The sequence below is a fragment of the Chelmon rostratus genome, chromosome 15 (genome assembly GCF_017976325.1).
Source record: "Chelmon rostratus isolate fCheRos1 chromosome 15, fCheRos1.pri, whole genome shotgun sequence".
NCBI classification, from domain to species: domain Eukaryota; kingdom Metazoa; phylum Chordata; class Actinopteri; order Chaetodontiformes; family Chaetodontidae; genus Chelmon; species Chelmon rostratus.
The window spans coordinates 2185756-2209576 of NC_055672.1; the positions used below are offsets into that span (position 1 = coordinate 2185756).

Consider the following 23821-nt stretch of genomic DNA (forward strand, 5'->3'; position numbering starts at 1 on the left):
ATGGAAACATGAACTGGTGCTGTAGCTCCTCTAATGCTTCATTTCTGCTGCAGAAGTCAGGAATCGTTTGTGTCCTGTTGTCTCTGGACTTGCTGGACTCACTTGCAGAGTCTGCAGTGTCTCATGTTTTCATGCATTGTCACCTTGAACTCCTGCATCAGGAGCTTAACAGAGAGGAGACATTCGCTCCTCTCCTCCACGAGCATCACTTTAGTCTTTGTGGCAGATTTAGTGGAGGTAAACAGAGAGAATGAAGAGATGCAACAGCGCAGCAGGACGCAGGACACCAAGCCTCCAGTCACCAGAGCTCTTATTATGGAAGGACTCTTCTTCTTACTACTTCCCCAAGGTTCTTAAACGCCTCGTCAGCCGTCTAAAAGAGATATTTTACCTTTCAAAAAAAACTGCGTATCTGCTCTTTCCAACTCTTTTTGCTTAAAAGCGTCTGCAGTTTTCTCTTTGCTGGGAGAAACTTCCGTCTCATTGCTGAAAAAATGCTAATGACGATACAGCACACAAAAATAACACAATCAAAGTTTATTAGTGTTTCTAATTTATTTTATTCTAATGGAAAATTGGGTGATAATATTGCTGTTGTTGGTCTATGATGTATCATCAGTGTCGTCCTGGTCAATGGCGGTTCGAGGTGAAGGCGAACTGAGCAGTAAGAACTTATTTTCTTTCATTTTCATGCCTATTAACCATTTAAACCAGATTCACACAACCTCCGTCTTCTCCGAGACGTTTTGTCCATGCAGACATCAGGCTTGTGCTTCCGGAGTCAGCATCACTGACACCTCTAGATGATGGCGACATTTTGGATGACATCCATAAACCCGATTAGAATCATCATCTTTACTTTACCTGAACATCTATGGCTACAGGAAACAGGAAACACCTGACTCGTCTCCAGGGCAACATCATCCTTCCTGCCTATGCTGAAGCTCGGGGGAGGGGAGCTCACCTCACACCTTACATGTGGTCTGAAGCCTGTTTGACATTAGAAATGTAAATAAAGGACATAAAGTGATGGAGAACAGTTAAAATCTCCTGTGTTTTGGCCCTCAGTCGTCTACACCTCTCTGCCTCACCCAGATGAAACCCTGAATATTTTTCTGCTTGGCAACTTAATTGATTTCCTGATGCGAGCCAGCCTGCAGTGCCAGCAGAGAGCGACTGCGGACAAACAGATCTGAATCCACACCAGGAGGATCCTGGCCACAGTTAACTCGCTGAGTTTCATCTGTGGGATATTCGCCCTTGTTCTGCCGAGTTTTAGAAACCTAAACAAACGAGTAAACGGGGCTCCTACGTGTGTTTTCTGGATGAGGAGGGAACGTTAAAGGCGTCTGCTGGGAGGCTTCACATGCTGCAGCACAGCTTGTGTGCTGGGAGGGACAGACTTCAGGGCTGAAGCCTGCAGACCGGGAGGCTTTTACCAGCCCCCTGTTGGATTATTCATGTGACGGACAAGAAAGTGTGTGTGTGTGTGTGTGTGTGTGTGTGTGTGTGTCACCTCAGTGAAATGTGTGTTCAGTGACTGTTAAGGGCATATTTTTTAAAAGCCAGCCGACAGGAAGAATATTTTGGGTGTGCAGAGTTTTTAAACCTTTAGAGAGAAGTGCAATGATTAAATCTGATCTGAGTGCAGTAAAATCTACATAAATTGCTGATTTAAACGTTAAAGGAGACACGTTCTCAGATGCATCAGCTGCATCACTCAGTCGCACTTGGCGTCATGTTTGTGGTCATTTTTCTGCCTCTCCTACAGGAAGAGGACATCTTTATTCTCAATACCAGCTGCAAAGCTCTGATTGGCTCAGTGGTCACATGAACACAACACCAGCTCTATACTGGCTGCGATATAAATATTATCAGTAATAAACCTGTATTCAACAGACTAGCGTGTCCAGAAAGAGGCTCATCTTATCTTTCTGTGGATTTAAAATCTCGATTGGAGTATTTTTCCTTTGTGACTGGAAAGCTCTGCTTCATCCGCGTGCCCGTCTCTCTCACAGCCAGCCGACGATGAAGATGATGATGATGCTGTAAGCAGCGAGCAGCCAGCACAGTTGTCAGAAGCTCTTCATTACAGGCTGTTGACCAGCAGCTCGCTCAGGGCAAAGCTTCCCAAAAGCCTCTCCCTCGCTCTGCTCACTCGCAGCGGAACAAAGTGAACGTGATAATTAATTGATCGCTGAGAGGAAGTTGTTTCTGCTTTCACCCCTTCCTGTGGAAAAGCTATTCCCTCGCGTTCAGATCCGGGCAGTTAGCGTTTATTAGGCCCAGATTCAGGTCTGTGAGACGTGTGTGCTCTGATCTGGTCTCATACAGAAATCCTGGCTTCATTTGTCTATTTTAATTGTTTTTTTCCACGATTCATGTGTACAGAATCTTTCCTCGCTCTGGATTTAATTGCTTTTTTCAGCATGTTTGCAAAAAGCCGGTCAAGCACTGGACCCAGTTGTTTTTCAGGGTCAGAGGTCCGGATCCGCTGCAGCGCCTCTGGATCCGGTCACGCTGCAGCACGCCAGAAGCCTTCTGCTGGACGTTTCTATTTTAGTCGTTCTGGAGATTCAGTAATTATTGACATCCAGGCGGCGTGATGGACGCTGTGCTGCTGAAGCCTCCACCACCAGCCTGTCGCTGTGAAGCATGAAGTCCAGGGAGATTTTTGCTGGATTCTTCACTTTATCTTCGTCCCCGTTTGTTCACATCTGGGATTAAAACAACAGAGAGAGCAACTGAGGTCTTCAGGTCATCAGAGCTGCAGATGTGTGCGCTTAAAAAAGCCTCATCTGCATCACGTACCAAAAAACACACAAGCTGTGTCTGCTCACCCCCCCATGTGGAGTGTATTTCATGACCTCTCATGAACGCAGAGGCCATCTGTGAGCTCTCAGGCTGCAGCCGACTCCACTTCTTCTCGCAGTGTCTCTCTCAGGTGTCCGTTCGGACCTTAACGTCGTGCTAACAGACAGATAATGGAGGCTCACGATAGTCTTGACTCTCTCAGATTTGCTTGAGTAACTCTTGCATGTATGTTTGTATCTATTACATTTAACCCCGGGCTAAAAGCATTCTGGGACATTACACTGATCCAAGGCCTGAGGGTCATGTAGTCCATGGCTATCACTTCTCTGTGATACAATCTAAAGTAGGCTGAAGCCTGGCTCGGCAGCGGGGTTAGTCCCAACTTTCCAAGGCTAAAAATAGAAATGTAAAACGTCACCCTGGGCGAAACTGGCTTATCGTAAAAGAAGGTTGAACAAAAGCTGCAGGCCAGATCTTAGCTCACAGAGCAGCATGTCCACAGGCGGTGGAAACAGTGTTCACATGATCACGGTCATTAGTGGTTCGCTCCAAAGTGACTTAAACCTGTTCTCGCCGGCCGTCTCTGCAGCCAGACGTGACCTTTGCAGATGATTTCAGATGAGTCCCTCGACCACAACACAAAGAAGCTAAATGCTAAAGCCACACTCAGAAGAAGTCACTCTGATTGCACAACAGAAGGCAAAATTGTTGGATGGAGGAAAACGTCAAAATTATTTCACTCTTTTTACATCTTCACCACTGCTGGTGGAAAAATGTCCAGTTTGTCCTGATAAATAATATAAATCACAAGCTTTTAATCTTAACTTCCATCAGTCTAAGCTGGACTCCGTGTTTAGAGTCAAATGCTAACATAGCATGCTAACAGACATGCTACACTAAGTTCAAAGATTTTATCATTTTATTCAGTGGTTTTATGCATTGCCTTTATTTTTATTTTTATTTTCATCCTTATTATCATTATCATCTATTTTAATTCATTTTTTATCTGTTTTTATGTAAAACACTCACTTGGTGCATGTAATTTCTTGCTTGTAAAGCGCTTTGAAAGGGATGAAAGGTGCTCTGCAAATACAGTTTATTACTATCATAACAACATGTATGCTGATAGTGAATATCTGTGATCAGCTGATTTTGTCTGGTAATGAGCACCTTCTGATTCATCTATTGATTCAACAGGTAGCATTTTTACAGTTAGCCTGTTCGGCATTTAGCACACTACACAAGTCAGTGTGTTAGCATGCTATGCGCTAACCCTTGCATCAGCATTTAACATGTTTAAATCTGCTGTTTCAGCTCATGTTGTCGTGTAAGCATGAGTCCAGTCAGCACGCTGACGGGAAGTCAGGCGTTAGCTGATGACATGTTGACCCGTCTGTGACACCAGATGAAAAGTCGACAGTTGTTAGGATTCATCCTCTGGGAGCCATGAATGTCTAGATGCAACTGCAGGTGAATCCACTCTGAACCAAACTGACCAACATGACCAGAGATCCAGTGCAGTTGAAGTACGTACAGATATATATACATACAAATACTTTAGATTTTCAACTAATAGCACAAAGAAAAGAGCAGCAGCAGATGTTCAGCTGCTTCGTCACAAGGTGGAGTTTTGCATCTTGCAGACTTGAAAGGAGTGAAAAAATGGTCCCGATCTTGTAAAGACAAAGGAGCTCCGACCTCAGATCAAATCATCTGATCCCTGCCAGCTCTTTTCTCACATCTCTCCACCTCAGAGGGGGAGAAAACACAATCTGACAAACTTTCCTTTCAGTCCGAACCCGAAGCCAAGCTTCCCGATCGTCTGCGGCTCCCAGCAGCACAGTTAGACGTGGCTGACGTGTTGAAATGAGTCTGTGAAACACGTGCACCCATTGTATTTATTCCACTTGTTCATTTTCAGCCTTTCAAACCTACAGCATTACCATGAGAGTGAGATTTAATACGACTGTATGTAAAGCCAGTTGAGCATAATCCATTCTGTTAGCTCTCCCCGTCTGCGGGGCAGCATCAGTGTCAAGTGTTTCTGAGGAGGCTGGATTTTTAATAATGAATACAACTCGAGTGTTTGTGCTCAGGAGTGTGTCCTGAGGAGAGGAGGGGGTTCGCTGTGTGTGTGTGTGTGTGTGTGTGTGTCTGCTGTTTATGAATCTTTGAAAGATGAAGCATCAGGGTGTGTCTGTGAGTGCAGCTGTTAGATGACGATGAGTAGCTTCTAGAAACAGACAGAGGCTGGTGAAGATCTGAGTCCCAGTGTTACTCTGTGTGATAATTATGTGAAAATTAAGTACACTTTAATGAAGCAGTGTTTTACAAAGGACTTGAAAATAAGTACACTTTACTACTATTGACAGTATTTGTAATACAGTGATCCCTCGCTATAACGCGGTTTACTTTTCAGGGTTTCGCTACTTCACGGATTTGCATCGTGCATTGTGTTCTGCATTCTGATTGGCTAAAAAGTCACTCCGCTTCTTCTCTACCTGTGCGTCAATAACGTCGCAGTTTAATATGTACACGTACGTAAAACAGCTCGCCAAATTTACATTACGTACGTGCAAATTCTCTTGTAATTTGGAGTTTTGCCTATCACTATGTTCTTCTCCCGAACAAACACACCTGCACCGCGGGCTTCAGAAGAAGAAAACACTGCAGAGCGGAGTCAGGATGCAGCGGCTCAGTCTGAAGAGCAGTGAAATACACCTGAGTCACTATTTGTCCCACTGTACTTTGTATTTTTTTCATAATCATTTTTAATTTTCTCCCGTTTAATCCAATCACTCGGGTCGCGGTGGGCGGTGCTAATCTCCGCAATTTGAAGCCTTCTGTTCACATCGATGACTAAAATTATTATTTGACTGCACAGTACAGAAGTTATTTGTTAAAAAAAACGTTTCTAAAGTACTTTTATTTGTGAAACAAATGCTTGAGCCTGTAAAATGGTTTGTTCTTTCTTTTCAATGTATAATAGAGTATTTAATTGTACAATAATTGTAAAAAAAAACTTCTACTTCACGGATTTTGCCTATCACGGGTTCTTTTTGGAATGTAACCCCCTCGAAAAAACAAGGGTTTACTGTATAGTTTAATAACTTACCCTTTATTCATTCGTATAGTTCTTTGATACCATTTTAATTGGTAAATTCATTTTTAATACATTTAAGTAGAATTTAATGACGTCTACTTAGAAGTAGACTTTTTAAAGGTATCTGTCAAACATACTTTGAATTAAACATAATAAAGGATCATTGGCCTGACCTCGAGAATCAGATTCAGAAAGAAAAGTCTGGCTGCAGCCTCACAGTACATCTGTAAATCTATCAATCTGTGTTTGTGTCTATAGATGGATGTGAGCTTTCGAGCGTATCGAAGCTTACATGCAGCGTCTGTAGGGAAGCGTCTTTGTGTGTGTGTGTGTGTGTGTGTGTGTGTGTGTGTGTGTGTGTGTGTGTGCGCGTGTGTGTTGGGTGCAGCACAGGGAGTCAGCAGGAGCATTAGGAGCGAGGTGCAGCAGAGAGGAGAACAAGTCATCCGTGCACACAGTCTCATTTTCCTCTCCTCCGTCTGGTAAATAATGAATCGCTGGAGTTAAGAGGAGAGACGAACCCATTTCTTCCTCCTGCGTTGGTCTCCGAGGAGACGTGGCGGCAGCATTAAAGAAAGACGAGGGAGGGTTTTCTCTGCGGAGGAGCTAACATGCTGCTGAAAGGAGTGGACGCAGCTGAGTCCGCATGTTGTTCTTTGATTCATCTTGTTGTGACGCAGGCCGGCGAGGTTCTGCAGCAGGCCGGCGAGGTCCTGCAGCAGGCCGGCGAGGTCCTGCAGCAGGCCGGCGAGGTCCTGCAGCAGGCCTGAGAGGTCCTGCAGCAGGCCGGCGAGGTCCTGCAGCAGGCCGGCGAGGTCCTGCAGCAGGCCTGAGAGGTCCTGCAGCCAGCGGGTAGCAGAGTGATCAGCTGATTCACCAATTCATCGATAGATCCAGAAAAACAGGAGACATTCACTGGCTGCAGGCTCTTATGTGTCATGATTCTCCATCATCACATTTATCATCATTTACAGATGTCAGATTATATCTATCATACTTATAGTTTACAGACATCAGATTTTTAAATTCCTGATAGTGATTTTACTGTTTCTGCACATCCTCACATACAGTAAACACATCACTAACGCATGAGTTAACATGTGTGTGTGTGTGCACGCGCATGAATGTGTGTGTGTGTGTGTGTGTGTGTGTGTGTGTGTGAGTGTGTGTGCGATGACAGGCAGGATCACCTGGGAAGGCCTCAGTCCCTCAGGCTCGTTTGTGATGTGCTTTAGGGCAGAGAGCTGTGAAAACAAGCTACAGTACACAGAGTGTATGTACAGTGTGTGTGTGTGTGTGTGTGCGTACAGGATCAGTAATAAGCTTTTCCGTGATATTTACATTTATTCATCATTATTTATTGATCACAGTCATCAGAAAGCAACATGATGATTTAACAGATTGTTACATAATCACAAGCAGAACATCTCTAACATCAGTTTTTGATGATTGATGTGTGTGACGGACACAGTGGCCGTAGCCCAGAAGCTAACACTGACCATGATCTCTCTCTGTCTGCTGTCACATCAGTGTGTTTGTCCATTAGAATGATGTGTTTTAGCCTGTTTCCAGCAGGCCCAGGTTGTTACACACACCTACACCTGTGCTCGCTGCACACACACCGGCTGTGTCTCTCTGTCGACTTTCTTCGTCTTCCTTTTCCCGAGTCGCCCCGAAGCGTTTTGATTTTTTTTTTTCTCGTCTCACAGCTGCAGGCGAGCCTCACGATGTTAATGCAGCCGTCAAAACGATCGAAAGCAGCGTGGCACCAAACGACATCGGCACCAAGCGACTGCATTTACGAGCTTTTACCAAACAACGGCGTAAGTGGGCCTGCTGTAAGCACAGCCAGTGCAGAGGACGCCTCTCTCTCTGTTTATGTCTGTGATCGTCTGATGACGGGAGAGCGAGGGGACATCGTCCTCATCGATCGTGGGTGGCGTCGCTCTCTCTGACGGAAAACAAAACAACAACAAGAAATGCTAAAATGGGTCGTCACATGCACTTTGGCGGCCCGTCCAAGTGAAGCCTGCGTGTGTGTGCGTGTGTGTGTGTGTGTGTGGGGGGGGGGGGGGGGGGGGGGCAGTGTGTTTAATCATGTATTGATTGTGTGTACATTTAATTTCCAGCAGACAGAGCTGACTTCACACACGGTACGTGGGTACAGTTATTTATCAGTGTGTGAGCTGATAATATGTGTGTGTGTGTGTGTGTGTGTGCGCGCATGCGCGTGTGCGTGTGTGAATAAGCTCATCGAAGCCTCCTCCTCTCTTAAGTCGGTGTATTTTATCTCTTCTTGCACTCGTCTCCTGCCCAGCAGTCTCTCTCTCACCGTTTCTATTTTTAGAAGCTTTATGATACGAGCTCCTTCGATGTCTGCCAGAACAGAGCCGCGTCGGTCCTCCCTCGCCGCCGCTTCCCGCCGCTCGCGCTCATTGTAATTTCATTTTCTCATTCATGTGGGATCGCAGTCAGTAGTCCGATCCAACACGCGCGAGCCTGCCGTCCAGTTTAGATCCTTTTATTCAGTCCAGCTATTGTTGTGTGAGCCAACTGAGCATCCATCCATCAGTCTGTGTGTGTGTGTGTGTGTGTGTGTGTGTGTGTGTGTGTGTGTGTGTGTGTGTGTGTGTGTGTGTGTGTGTGTGTGTGTGTGTGTGTGTGTGTGTGTGTGAGAGAGAGAGAGAGAGAGACACAAAGAACTACAACTCGACAAAAGGAATTTAATCAAGTGCAGGTTTGAGCGCCCCCCACGCACACATACACACACGATTTCTCCCCCAGCATTCAGGATTAAACCTCGACACCAACAGCGCCTCCGAGGTGTTACTCGACTTCCTCCCGACGCAGCCTGCAGAGAGCTGTCTGACCTCATCAGCTTCATTGATTTCTGTAAATATCTGCTGATGATGCAGCAACACGTTTCAAACAAGTTGGGACAGGAGCAACTAAAGACTGGGAAAGATGTGGAACGCTCCAAAAACACCTGTTTGGATCATTCCACAGGTAAACAGGTTGATTGGTAACAGGTGATAGCATCATGATTGAAAGGCTCAGTGGTTCACAGCGAGGATGGAGCGAGGTTCAACACTTTGTCAACACGTGATTGGATAAAGAGATTAATACCTGGACTCAGGAACACTTCAGGAAACAGAGTTGAGTCTGCATGTTGAAGTGTCCTCAGGTGAGACATCAGGCCCAGAATTCCTCCTGGTAGCTCTGCCACTGGTGTGTGTGTTTGTGCTGTATAGATGCAGTCCATTACCTTCCATTTCCAACACTGACTGGACCACGCTGTTATCATCCTCCATCCGGTTGTGACGTTTAAATCAGAGCTAAAACCAACTCTGTAACCGTCCTGTGTGTCTCACCTGTCTCACCTGCCGGCCTGCCTCAGCCCCCTCAGCCCCCTCGCATTTGTCAGCCTCCTCTGACGAACCTGAGAGCCGGCTGATTGATTTTTGAACTACACAAAGACATAACTCGACCGGCCATGTCTGCGTTTGGATCCTTTTTCCTGTCCTCAGAGCTGTCGAACCACCACTTCCTGCTGCTGCAAACCTTCTTTTTAAATTGTTTTATTGTGTGGCTGCAGCTAATGCAGGATCAGAGCAGAAACGGCTCCGCTGCAGTCGGATCATGTTTTATTTCTCTGAGTACTTTGTATAATTTCCACAGTTTGACAGACTGCTGGTTGGCAGCTGCAGACGGGAGCGTTTGGTGGGTTTCAGTGTGCTGAGCTGGCTTTGGCTCCGGCTACGTGCAGCCGTACCGCTGCTAATCATATAAAGTCTTTTTTTCATCAGAGCCTGCAGAGTAAGGTGGATTAACGCAGTTGTAGATTCTCAGCCATTATGAGTCTGAATGGGAAAAGACGAACACCCAGCATGCACTGCAGCAACCTTTCATTTACACACCTGAAGGGGAAATGCATCTGTTGAACATGCATGTGGAGGTCTGACAGGACAACTTTCACCTGTTTTCAGCCTTTGCTTGATTCTGTTTGCACTTAAACCTGCAATAACTGATTTTTTTTTGGCCACTGGGGGGCAGCAGAAACAACTCACACTCAGTACAGTCGTGTTTGTGTCCGCATGACGAATGTCCAATATTCTCTCTGTGTTTGTTCTCCTCCAGCCCCCGAGGGAAATATCAGGCTCTTTAGCTGCTAAAAGCTATGTTCACCAGCTAGCCTCTACCATTACTGCCTGATTCACTAAACAAAACATGACCAGAATTACATTTATTTATTCTGCTTCTAATAAAAGCTCCATGATTTGCTGGTTTAATGCTTTTAACGTAAATGTAAAGATTGTTTCATCTGAATATTTCTAGATGTGAATGCAGTTTGGATCCAGCCCAGGAATGGCGGACCCTGCCACTAGCTACCACATAGAGCAGTAATTACTGAATGTAAACACGTTGCATGGCTACAGCTGACAAACGGCAGACCATAAATAGCAACGAAAACAGGGGTCTGATTTCATGAACATCTTAAGATTTAGAATTTTAAATGAATCAGACTTCAGACCTGCTGATCCCACCTTGTGCTCCTTGTTGTTCTCGATGCTAACCTCAAAACTCATTTCATTAAGAAGTAGTTCTAGACCCCCCCAGTGTCCCTGTTTGCCAAAATCTTCCTCCTCTACTCACTTTAACATCAACTCAGAGGGGAAAAGTCGGCATTTCTTCCTCTTTCTTCTCTGCACTGAAGTCCCAAAAACCTGGCGCCTGCAGTCATTATTTAACATTTGATTAAAGATCGTAAAGCTGAAAAGGTGATTTTAGACAAGATGTAGTAGTAGTAGTAGTACTGTAGTACTTAATGAACTGAAATGAATGTAATTTACTGTGTTTAAAACCCACAAACAGGCTGAATGCCTAACAAGCAGGGTCGAACTCGAGACTTTCGGCTCAATAACTCATTTAATGTAACACTGTGGTACAAATGAAAAGGGAGAAACACAAGTAAATATTAAATTCATCAAAAGAGTCCATTTAAAAGTTTCTTATCGATCTTCTGTATTCAGAAGCGTGTAATAACTCATGACTGTAGGAGACAGTCACTCACTTATCTGGTTCAGTTTCCTGCTTCCAGTCTAAAGTTTGGTGACCCTGTGTAACCTCTCCAGTCGCGTCCTCGCTCTCCATGAAGCTCGCAACTTTCTGTCATTTTATTCTGCTCATTGATTCCAACAGTTCAGTCAAATATAATTAGATTCGCTTCTGAAACAGGACACGATAGATCATCAAATCCAACCAACCAAATCATCATCGCTCATCTGTTTGGAGTTTGTTTCTGGATTTTTACGTTGTGTTAATGTGCTTTGATTGAAATGTTCAGTTTTCCAGCAAAAAAAAAACCTTAATTATAATTAAACAAATAACAAAATTAAAAAAATTAAAAAAATAGTTAAACAAAAATGAAGTCAAAACTTGAAATAACATCAATACATAATGATAACTTGTTCATTGTTGACCTGGAAAACAGCAGCTGACAACCTCACCTCACAGTCCTTTTAGTGGCTGCTGAGGAGCTTTCAGTCACATGATCTTCATCATGATGATGGAATTGTAGACAATCATGTGCTAATGAAGGTCATGTGATATGACTACAGCCACTTAATGGACCTTGAGAATTAAAAAAAGCACGAACCAATGACCTTTTCATTGTAGGTGATTCATCTCCATGGCAACTGAGCTAACGCCATCCACTAATTAAGACTAAAAGACAACTTTATTTGTTAATTTATTTCTGGTCAAACTATTTTTGAGGTCAAGAATGAACTTCAGCAACAGAAATGGTCAGAAACTAGACGTCAGTTGAGACTATTATGAAATCTCACCTGAAAGCGCCAGTTATAGATCACATCACATGATCTTCATCAGCAGGTGTCAGTGAACGGTAGATTTGGTCTGAGCACTCTCAGGATTTCTCGTTGAGGCTGAAGCGTGAAACAGCGTGTTGACCTGAAGCCGGGTCAGGTTCTCTCTGCTCCGCTGGTCTGTGTTGTGTTTGCTGGTTTATCTGAATGTGACCTGTTACACAAACAAGTCACGCTCCCCTCTAATGGGCTCCTCTGTCATTCCTGCACGCCGCGCTCTCACCACATCCACCCGCAGCCGCTTCCTGCCCGCCGATTACGGTGATGAATGAGCGAGGCAGAGCGCCGTGTGACCGCCGGCGGCTCTGCACGAAGCACAAACCACGGGCCGATTTCCTCCTCGATGGAGGAGAGTGACGCCAGCTGAGGAAGCATCAAAATAAAAAGTGCTCCATGAGAAAGACCCATGATGCTTTGCAGCAGATTCACACACGCCGGTTTCTTTTCCTCCCTCATAGCTTCTCTCTCTCCATCCATTCATCACGCTGGTCCGTTTCTTCAGGCCACGACCAGAATGTATTTTCTCTGTCGTGAAAATACAGAAGGTCTCAGGGAGTCCCAACTTTTAAATGAACTCGTCCAGAAACGATGGCCGCAAAAAGTTTGTTTCTATCTGTGTGGGCGGTGCCGCTCCACCTCTCTGGACCGCAGGGTTAGAGGCTGCAGCCGGACCTGGAGGTGGAGCTGGATTAGACCAGGCCTTTCTTCTTCATCCCTTTATCTCCTCATTATTTGTTTGTTTTTCCGGCTCATTCTTCTTCTATGATGCTGTTTTCCTCTTTCAGCGTTTCACACTTCCTGTGTTTCTGTTTCTGTATTCAGTCCAGTCTTTACAACAACATTTCTTTTCTTTATCTCGTTCCTCTGCTGCAGTATAAAGAATACATATCCTTTCTCTCTCTCCTCTTCCTCTGCCTCCCTTCTTTTTTCTTAGTGTCTGTATTGTCTCTATCTTTAAATGTAAATTTGCTTTATTAGCAGGACTGTAATTAAACAAAATATTGCTGAAGCAAGGTGTGCAGGGTACGCATTTAGCTGACAAAGCAAATCCTTAGTATGCATAACACTGCCACATGGTGCACTGCACTGTGCATGCATGCATGTGCTGTCTGTCTGTTTGGACTTGCAGATAATATTACATAATGTTTCGTCCTGTTTACCTTCTCTCTGCTCAGATTATCAGATTATCACAGCCCGGCTGAAATGAAGACACTGCTGAGCCCGACCAGCGTCTCTCTGCGAAGCCCTAAATAAACTCTGACACCCCCCTTCTGCTCCTCAATATTTAAACAGGCCTGACGTCCGTCCGGGCCGCTCGTAAACATAATGTTGCATTTGTTCCGTCTCCAGCTGGTGCTCTCGTTCGTGCGAGGCTGAACTCCAGCTCGTATTGGAGCTATCTTTATCGCCGGGGCTTTGAAGTCTGGGATAAAAATAGATTTTTGGTGCCACGATGTTTCGAGCGTCTCTGCGCCAACAGCTGTCTGAAGCTGATCGAGCAGAAAACACAAGCGTGCGCATGCTTCGTCTGTTAGAATAAAACCTACTCGCAGCTTTGTTTCTGTTGAAGGGAAATACGTTCAACCCGTTGTCATATTTCTCACTATAAAGCAGGAGGGAAGGCATGACTTAATGCAGTGATGATGTTGCTGCATATTCACCCCTTTTAGTCAATGCAGTTGAAGTGATTTGATTGGTGGGATGTCCAGTGATTATTTAAGAGCAGAAAATCTTGTTGATGTTGGAGCTTTTAAGAATAAAATTCACAAATGTAGTGATGTACAGCTGTTGATGGAACTGATCTGGAGACATAAAATACAAAGACTGAAGACATGCAGTAACATACAGTAGCTGGATGAGTAGACCTGAGGGCCGACTGACCTGAGGGCTGTGTGACCTGAGGCCTGACTGACCTGAGGCCTGACTGACCTGAGGGCTGACCTGAGGGCTGTGTGACCTGAGGGCTGACTGACCTGAGGGCCGACTGACCTGAGGCCTGACTGACCTGAGGCCTGACTGATCTGAGGGCCGACTGACCTGAGGCCTGACTGACCTGAGGCCTGACTGACCTGAGGCCTGACTGACCTGAGGGCTGACCTGAGGGCTGACTGACCTGAGGGCTGACTGAACTGAGGGCTGTGTGACCTGAGGGCCGACTGACCTGAGGCCTGACTGACCTGAGGGCTGTGTGACCTGAGGCCTGACTGACCTGAGGGCTGACCTGAGGGCTGACTGACCTGAGGGCTGTGTGACCTGAGGGCTGACTGACCTGAGGGCCGACTGACCTGAGGCCTGACTGACCTGAGGGCTGAGTGACCTGAGGCCTGACTGACCTGAGGGCTGACTGACCTGAGGGCCGACTGACCTGAGGCCTGACTGACCTGAGGGCTGACTGACCTGAGGGCCGACTGACCTGAGGCCTGACTGACCTGAGGCCTGACCTGAGGGCCGACTGACCTGAGGGCCGACTGACCTGAGGGCCGACTGACCTGAGGGCTGTGTGACCTGAGGGCTGAGTGACCTGCGGGCTGTGTGACCTGAGGCCTGACTGACCTGAGGGCTGTGTGACCTGAGGGCTGTGTGACCTGAGGCCTGACTGACCTGAGGGCTGAGTGACCTGAGGGCTGACCTGAGGGCTGACCTGAGGGCTGTGTGACCTGAGGGCTGACTGACCTGAGGGCCGACTGACCTGAGGCCTGACTGACCTGAGGGCTGTGTGACCTGAGGGCTGTGTGACCTGAGGCCTGACTGACCTGAGGGCTGAGTGACCTGAGGGCTGTCCTGAACAGGCTGTGGTTCGTTCTGGTGTGCAGGGAATATGACATAAACCAGTGGCTTTTGATGCTGAACCCTCATTCATAAAGCGTTTCTGACGGTTTGATTTTCCAATGAAGTCATCACAAGAATCACATGAATGTACCGTTAACGTGAAACGGCTTTCTGTCTGTGCAGATGTTAAATGAGACGGCAAATTTCAAGCTGTTCAGAATCAGAATCATCCAAGAACAGACTGTGCTGTCCACATAAATCAGTGTTAGATAGATAGATAGATAGATAGATAGATAGATAGATAGATAGATAGATAGATAGATAGATAGATAGATAGATAGATAGATAACAGTGTGCAATAGTCGGTTTGTCCACACTTGGGTCCAGCATATAGATATGTGTGTGATGGAGTCCAGCATATGGATGTGTGTGTGATAAAGTGTGTAGTGGGTTCGGAGTTGTTGTGTTGTAACCTTAAAGAGTCCTATCTCAGTCCAATGTTTATAAGCCTTAACAGTCATGGATCTATTTCTTAATCTCACCTGTACCTGCAGAAACACGCCCCCACCAGCCCATCCCTTGCATTGTTTTAGCATTGGTTTCATCTACTGTCAAAATGTTGTGAAAAGTGTCTGAATCCTCGCTCCTCTCGCATGAATGGTCGACACTGACCGAGCATTTTATTTCACAAGAGCAGAATTAGTTTTTACTGATGATGAAAAGTTTTATTAGATCTGTGTGTCGATTTGGCTCCAGGTGTAAAGAGGAGGACGCTCAGGATCTGTGCCATAATAATCTGTCGCAGTCCTCTCACCTCTGCAGTCACAAACGAGTTCATTTATTGTTCATACATCACGAGTGCTAAAGGTAGATGTGCAGCTCTTTAAATGGAGTCATTCTCATTAAGATTACAGAGTCATTCAGGTTTATAACCGTCAAAGTTAATTTAACAGAGCTCGATGTACAAACCACGTACAGTCAGATGCATCAAGAGTTGTGTTTCTATTTAAATGTTTTAAGCAAATTTCTAAAAATTGGCAAAACGGTGCAACAGCTGTCAGGAAGGAAGCAGTTCCTCTCCAGCTGGCTCGGCGGGGGGGAACCGAATCCCTTCACTGCCTCCAGATCACACCTGCTCATGCTACAGTTTCACAAAACCAAGAAATCCAGGACTAGTTTCCCCGACCACCAGGAGAACCACAGGTTTGAGTCCCGTCAACCAATGAATTCATTTAAGCTGGTAAATCAGCCCTTTATTAGATGTTTGGAGTTCTGTTTCTTTGCCTGTTATGATGATGTTCGTGTAAATTTTTAACTCTAATTAGATGCTAATCAAATTCAAATCAACCTAAAGACGGTTTCTGTTGAGGCTGAAGGTCTGCAGGATCCAGGTTCAGATCAGATCAGTGTGATTAGTCTTCCAGCTGCAGCAGAAACACACTTTAAACACTTTGAAGGAGGAGATCAAACTGAACTCCACGATGCATTTGTTCCACGTGGAATAATTCTGCGTCCCTGCTCTCCCAAACATAAAGAAATGATGAACACATGGCAACTGCTTGACTGTATGTGACATGTATTTAACTGGCATGATCACTTCATAGAGCAGGTCAAGACCAGAATCTACAGAGACCCAACAATCTCCCAAAGAGCAGGTCACTGGCGATGGCGCCGGGGAAAAACTTCTTCCCGTGAGCTTGTGATGTTTGATCAATAAATGGTAAAAAGGTCGGCGAGCATTGTGAGCAGCTTTGAGCGTGGATGTAACGTTCATACACAAACAGAAGTTCTATGTCTTCTGAGCTGACATCTGCCATGACGACGAAGGTCCCCTAACATTTACGAAGTACTCATCTGAGCCCAACAAAAGAACTTTTTGTGGCTAATCCTGAACAAACTTTAACCTCACAATCATCATAAAACTGAATTTTCAGCAGTGATTTGTTCCGTGTTGGAGGAAGCAGACAATCATGTCCGCCCGCTAACAGGAGCGTCAGATCACAAAACGCCTCGCTCTCCTTCTAAATGACAGGTGCAAATTTAATTAACGTGGACTTGTTGCGGGATCTATAACGAGCCACGGTGTTATTCTACTGATGCACCAGCCGTGACCGCGGTACATGAAGCGTGTGGGGCTGTTTGCTGTAGTTTAAGATGAAGAGCTCACGTTTGACTGACGGATGTCGCGTCTTTGTGATGGCTCATTTGTTGTTTTGTGACTGTGTGATTTCTGACGATCTTTCTGTCAGGGGGTAGCCAATCCCCTGCAGGCTCTGTATGCTGATTCCCCTTCCCATTAGCATATGCATCCTCAAATCTGCATGTGGATGTCTCAGGAGAACCCTGCAGCGCTCTCGGGGGAGTGTGGAGTGAAGAATGAAAGGACTGCACTGACTTCATACACATCAGCTCTTAGATTACCCCCACAGTTCAACACACTGGAGGATTATGGGAAGCTGATCTGATGAACAGGCAAGCGTTTCGGGGATGTTTTTCAGATGAAGTACAAATACTTACAGTATATTCGGGTATTCGCTGATTTTGAGTACTATCAATAAATTTTGTCATTGTTGCTTATTCTGAAATATCTCTAAACTGCTGGTCACTCCTCCTCTGCCCACCTGACTGTGGAGAGGTTAACGACATGTTCATGTAAAGTTGTATAAAGTAGTAGCAGTACTGACCCTAATACCTGATACTGGTCTCGGTACCTGGACATCACTAATTAGTTTGCTGAACAACAGAAAATCTAAATTTGCCACCAGATTTGCTGTTGCAGCGTTCATACCTGTGACCTTCTGCGACAGTCTGGCCAGCTGTTACACACTGTCTGGTACCTTTCAGACAGACCAGCCTTTATAAATGGCACAAGTGCGTCGCTGTACAATGACTGTATTCCAGAAACAAACCTCAGAGCACGCAGGTGTGTGTGTGAGCTGGCTGGAAGCATCTCTGACGTAACTGCTGCTTCCGCTACGATGCTAATATGTTTTTTCTGTGGTTGCAGTTTTGTTGGATGTTTTTGTGCTGCACCTCCAGCACGGTATCACCTACTGTACTGTTGTTGTTGATGATGTCTGAGGGGAATTCAAGCTGCACAGGTGAACATACACTACTGGTGTCTTTTCTTACTAAGATGCTCTATGTTTATCCTGTATTTTAAAAAGTGCTTTATTGATAAAGCATTGCTTACTTACTTAAATCTATCACCTGTTTATGTCTGTGCAATCATTTGCACTCAGTCTGGATTAACTTTAAGCCTGGTTTTGCTCGTCTGTATCCACCACAGAGTAAAGTCTTGTTTTTTAGCACTGATTGTCTAGTATCCTGGCAACAACAGAAAATGCTGCCCAATCAGAGCTTAGTATGAAATAATGTTCTCAGTGCTGAACACAATGGTTTGTTCTTTTAGCTTGAGTTGTTAGCTTGTCAGTAAACAATCCCCAGAAAGTGGAGCTTGAATGGAGATTATTTTGTCAACTGCGGTTTCGAAGCTCTAGAATAAACTGTCGAGCTCAATTTTTAAGACAAAATGACCGAGATCCAGAGTTCAAGCTCTTAGTAAGCAAACTGCAGCTGCTGATGAAGACACAGTTGAGGGTCCAGATTGACCAAAGGTTTCTAAAAGGTCTGAGAAACTGATGGATACACTGCTCAGCTGCCTGCATGCTGAAGCCAAGTGTGTGTGTGTGGGGGGGGGGAAGGTTGTATTCAGTCATCAGTTCTTCTGCTTTCGTCATGTGAATGTCGCCCTATTTTAAGAGCGGGATGATGTGCTGTCTACTGGCCGGTTGCTGCCCTTATTACCAGTAAAGTGGACAGAATTGTTCCTGCTGGGCTGAGCATTCGTTTGGTTTGACAGCCGGACTCAAACCCAGGATAATTTAACAGGTGTATCAACTGATACCTGACCTGCTGATTTCACCTGTGAAATGACAAAAAGACGGAGGCGCCAATAATACGTTCAACTCAAATAAACAACAGGTGATTTATTTACTCAGTTGAGTTAGTGTAAATGTAAAAGGGCTATGATGAAATAAACCTCTGTTTTACTTAATCTGACACTTCAGCTCCTTTTAGCACTTTAACTGACACTCAGACTCCTTCATTGCTTTCATTTCAAGTGATGCTCTTTTCAACACTTTCACTTCAGCTGACACTTCAACTCCTTTCAACACTTTCAACGTAACTGACACTTCAGCTCCTTTCATCATTTTCAATTTAACTGACACTTCGGCTCCTTTCATCATTTTCAATTTACCTGACACTTCAACTCCTTTCAACACTTTCAACGTAACTGACACTTCGGCTCCTTTCATCATTTTCAATTTACCTGACACTTCAACTCCTTTCAACACTTTCAACGTAACTGACACTTCGGCTCCTTTCATCATTTTCAATTTAACTGACACTTAAACTCCTTCATAGCTTTCATTTCAAGTGATGCTCTTTTCAACACTTTCACTTCAGCTGACACTTCAGCTCCTTTCAACACTTTCAACGTAACTGACACTTCGGCTCCTTTCATCATTTTCAATTTAACTGACACTTCGGCTCCTTTCAACACTTTCAACGTAACTGACACTTCGGCTCCTTTCATAATTTTCAATTTACCTGACACTTCAACTCCTTTGAACACTTTCAACATAACTGACACTTCGGCTCCTTTCAACACTTTCAACGTAACTGACACTTCGGCTCCTTTCATAATTTTCAATTTACCTGACACTTCAACTCCTTTGAACACTTTCAACATAACTGACACTTCGGCTCCTTTCATCATTTTCAATTTAACTGACACTTCAGCTCCTTTCAGCACCGTCCCTTCAGGCAGCACTTAAACTCCTATTCAGCTATTTTACCTCAACTGACGTGTCCAGCTCTAGTTAGCACTCATTTACTGACACTTCTCCTGTCAGCCCTGCACTCTCATTTTAACACTTTAGCTCCTTTCAGCATTTTGAATTGATGCTTACACTTCAGCTGCATCTTCAATGCCCTTCCTCACTTACATTGAAGCTGCTACCTAAACTTCTTTTAGTGTTTCTGTTTCAACTGCCACTTCAGCTTCTTTCAGGACTTCAGTTTCAGGTCCAACTTCAGTTTGTTCAACCGCTTCAGTTTCCTCTGTAACTGCCATACAAAGACTCAGAATCCCTTTTGAAGAAATTTCCTGTTTTGATATTTCGATTTGTTTCAGTTATGGGATGTTATACATGGAAAAACTGCCACCGCTGCTTAGAAATCACTGGACTTAGAATCCTTGCAGCACCCAGACCAGCCTTTTATCCATTTATAAAGCTCACATGATCTTGGTACTTGCTCTCAGAATAGTTTGTTGCTCCACAGTCCATTAATCAGAGGTGAATTAGGAAAAACGTCCGTCTCTCACAGCAAAAGGGCTTAAACTCGGACTCTCTGTCATCACCACGGCGGTTCTGTGGTCTTATTTCAGATCTTTGAATGTCTTTGGATTGCTCATGTATTTATGACTTTTATTAAATTAGGAAGTCACATTGAGATTAAAACCTCTTTTACAAGTGAGCCCCAGCCAAGACAGAGTGAAATCTTATAGATTAAGATGTAGCTGTGTGTTGGCTATCGACGTCCATCCCACCGTCCTGTGTTCGGTACAGTGATGAAGTTTGGACGAGGTGGATGCTGAAGCACAACTATAGACGTGTCACTGTAGTTGGAGTCAAAATAAGGCCAATAAAGGAGTTCTGTCCTAATACGGAACTACTGAGGCGTCACTGACGCAGGTGGTGGCTAGGCTGACGCGCTAGATGTTTCCTGAGGCTATTTGCTAACTACACTGTTGACTCACTGTGATCTGAAATAAAACGACTGTACTTGTTGAGTCAAGGGTGATCCATTTATTTCACGAGTCCAATACATCAGATTAAGCACCGTAGTCACAAGCCAGAATCACAACAAAATAAGACAGCATAGCTGTTTAGTTTAGCTTTTGCCGTAGCGTAGGGGTGTAGCGGTGTAGCGGTCAAAACTCTTTGCCCTTCCGGGTAGGACGCCTGACCAACAACAGATAGTTCCTACCTATATACCTGGCGGAAGATTAATTATCATGTGCCACCCAGTGGACAAAAAATAAATCACACTCATAAAGAACCCAGACATTTTGGCTCCTACAAAGGCCTTTAGCCTGAAAAGACAGACCACTTTATTATTTACTCCACAACATGTTTCTTATCCAGTATTTGAACTTTTAGCCATCATTCATTGTTTTGTTATATATCAGGACACCTCCTCAATGCTCTTTAGAGGTAAAATAAATAAAAGTGAACACACTTACATCCTATCAGAAACTGCACCTTTGCAAATTAATAAGTACAAATTGCTTTGTTGGTGTTCAGGTCTACTTAAGGTATGCTTCCATTAACTTCCATCAATCATTTGAGGACAATGACTTTCCTGGACAGCTCTCAGAAAATATCCAGAGTGTGTGTGAGTGACAGCATGAATAGTTGTTCAAAGTTAAAGAAATACTGGAATAACTAGAAAGTCAGCGAACTTCCAAAACTTTGTGTCTGTGTGCTGATGTTCATGAGTAATTGTGCCTGTTTGCAGATTCATCCGCTGACGTACTGGATGCACTTTGTATGACATTTCTGCTGTATTTTGGTTCGTAGCATGAAAACAGGAAGGGGCGGTTCGCTGAAGTTAATACGAAGTGATTGTTAGTTAATGGAGGTTCATCATATTTGGTCCCATCACATCAGCGTCATCTGCTCAGTTTTTCCCAGAGACAGTGGACTCATTGTTCTCAAAAACACAAAACCCACCGGTGCTCGCTTTCCAAATGGCTTTTAATCAAACTCTCCTTGTCATAGGTGATTTAATTAAAGGTGTTGATCTTCCAGGTTGTGCCTCGAGGTAGCTGGAGACTTGAAATGACTGACAGGGCGTCTCTCGTCTCTCATCTCCCCCTCCTCATTTCTTCTCTTTTAGCTCAGAGCAGACTTTGCTTGATTTGGCTCTCAGCAGCAGAAGCATAGAGGGATGAAAGGAGGGAGTTTAGGAGGTAAAGGTTGTCGGTTGGGTAGATTATTGATAGTCTGCAAGGTGGGAGACCCCCCTCCTCCTTTCTTTAACCCAGAGATGGACTCAGATTGTCATCTATCAGGAGCATTGTCATCTTAACCAAGAATAACTCTTAAATCACCAGTTGGATGGCTGGCTGCCTGCCTGGCAGGGATTTCTGTCATTCCCAATGTAATTAGCGTGTAAGGCGAGCCAGGAGAGAGTGGCGCCAGACTCAGGTTGAATAATACAGGGGGAGGTGTAGGAGCACTGATGGATAATTTAGCACAGATCTCCAGAAGGCAGCTACTCTTTGCAGTACCTGAGTGCTCTGCAGAGAAAATGTGACATGTGAAGAAGCTGAGACAGACTGACAGATTTCCATAATAATAATTCTTCCTCTTTTTTCTCACTGTTGTCTCCGATGATTAATGTGCAACACTCAGCAGGAACGCCGGAGAGAGAATTATTATTCATAGTATTCATATGAAAGGACGAGTGTTCTGATAAGAACCGTCTTATTCTTTTCTCTGTGTTTCCCCTTCAGATAATTTTCCGCAAGATCAGCGAGGTTAAGAAGGAGGAGGAGGAGAGACAGCGGGCGAAGAACGAGGTGCAGCTCACCATCCCGCAGGACCATCCTGTTCGGAAGCTTTTCCAGAAGTTCAAGCAGCAGAAGGAGCTGCGCAACCAGGGGGCGGCGGCCGCCTCTCAGCTGGACCTGGAGAAGAACCAGCTGCAGGTGGAGCAGCACCACCACCAGCACCTGCACCCCCACAGCCTACAGCTGGGCCACTCCAGCCTGCAGCACTCCCTGCCGCTCAGCCTGCAGCGCCCCCCCTGCTCCATGCAGAACGGGGCTCCACCCAGCAGCAGCGTGCTGACCGTGTCTCAGGTCACGCCCATGCAGAGCTCGCTGGCGTACGGCCATCCCGGCGAGCCTCCCGCCAAGCAGAACAACTGCGATATCATGGAGCTGCAGCCCAGCTCCGCCGGAGGGGGGGGCGAGCAGACTGTCAGGCTCAAAGTCAGCACCAGCCCCGTGCTGGGGAAGCCGGCCGTCAAGGCCAGCGGCTGGATGCGCCTGAAAAACAACATGGCTCCAGTGGAGGCCAAGAAGGAGGGGCTGAACAACAACGTCAAGGCCGTTTCCGTGGAGATGCTCTCTCAGGAGGGTAAAGGTCAGGAAGCGGGACGGAGCGGGGATGTCGAGGAGGGCGGGGTGTCCAGCAACAACCCGCTACGCAAGACAGACTCCTGCGACAGCGGCATCACCAAGAGTGAGCTGCGCATCGACCGGGCGGGGGAGGCGCGGACCCCCGCTGCGGTCACCCCCCTCCTCCACAGCCCTCTCCCCGGAGGAGTGGGGTCCCCTCACCCGTTCTGCCCCATCCCTGAGCAGGCCCTGCAGGCCGCGCTGCACGAGACCCGGCTGGAGCTCCGGGGGGACATCCAGACTCTGGGAGGCCGTCTGGGCGCCCTGGAGAGTCAGGTAGCCGAAATTATCAAACTGCTGTCGGACAAGAAGCCGGCGTCCACGGGGGCGCCGCCCGCCTCCACCACGCCCAAAACCAAAATACAACGTCAGGACATTTTCACCGTTTCCAGGCCTGTTTCTCCGGACTCGGAGAAGGACGAGGGGCTCTGAAGAGAGCTCAGCCGGTGGCGCAGAGAGCGTCCTGGAATATGCAGCGATCACACGGCACACGGTTCAGTTCTTCAGCATCCGGCTCTGCTGCGCCACTGGTCTCAATTCTCCCAGATAAAAAAAAAATCTGGCTTCTTTAACGTTTGCACACTGACTTTTACCTCCGGGTCCCGACACGGCCTGGATCCTGGTTTTTTGATTGTACATACCTCTCTATGCATGTCCAGCTGGATTCTGGCCTGCCAAAGAAACTACTGAACTTATTGCCTGTATATTATGCAGTTGACTGCATGCAAATGGAATTTAAAGAGGACTGACCTTTTATTGAGCTACACTGTACATATGAATATTTTTCATTGATAATTTACTATGTGGACATTCAGGGTTTGCATACTGGTAGCACTATAAACATTGAATAACAAAAGGGTTTACTGGCAGAGGGATCGTGCATGGATTATTTATAAAAAGAGAAATGGAAAGGGATGGAGGTTTTTTTTTTTCTTTGCCTGTGAGATGAAATAGAGTTTCTGCTCTCACTTCGCCCTCCAAGAACACAGACTT

At 45.6% G+C, this 23821-nt stretch overlaps 1 protein-coding gene across 1 annotated transcript in view; it reads left to right on the forward strand.

Annotated features, from left to right (window-relative positions):
* Positions 1 to 23260, forward strand: part of kcnh5b (potassium voltage-gated channel, subfamily H (eag-related), member 5b) — a 131345-nt gene extending 108085 nt beyond the window's left edge. Inside the window, exon 13 of the mRNA XM_041953353.1 lies at positions 22160 to 23260. Coding sequence (XP_041809287.1) covers positions 22160 to 23260 — 1101 coding nt within the window. The remainder of the gene's footprint in view (positions 1 to 22159) is intronic.
* The last annotated feature ends 561 nt before the right edge of the window (positions 23261 to 23821 follow it).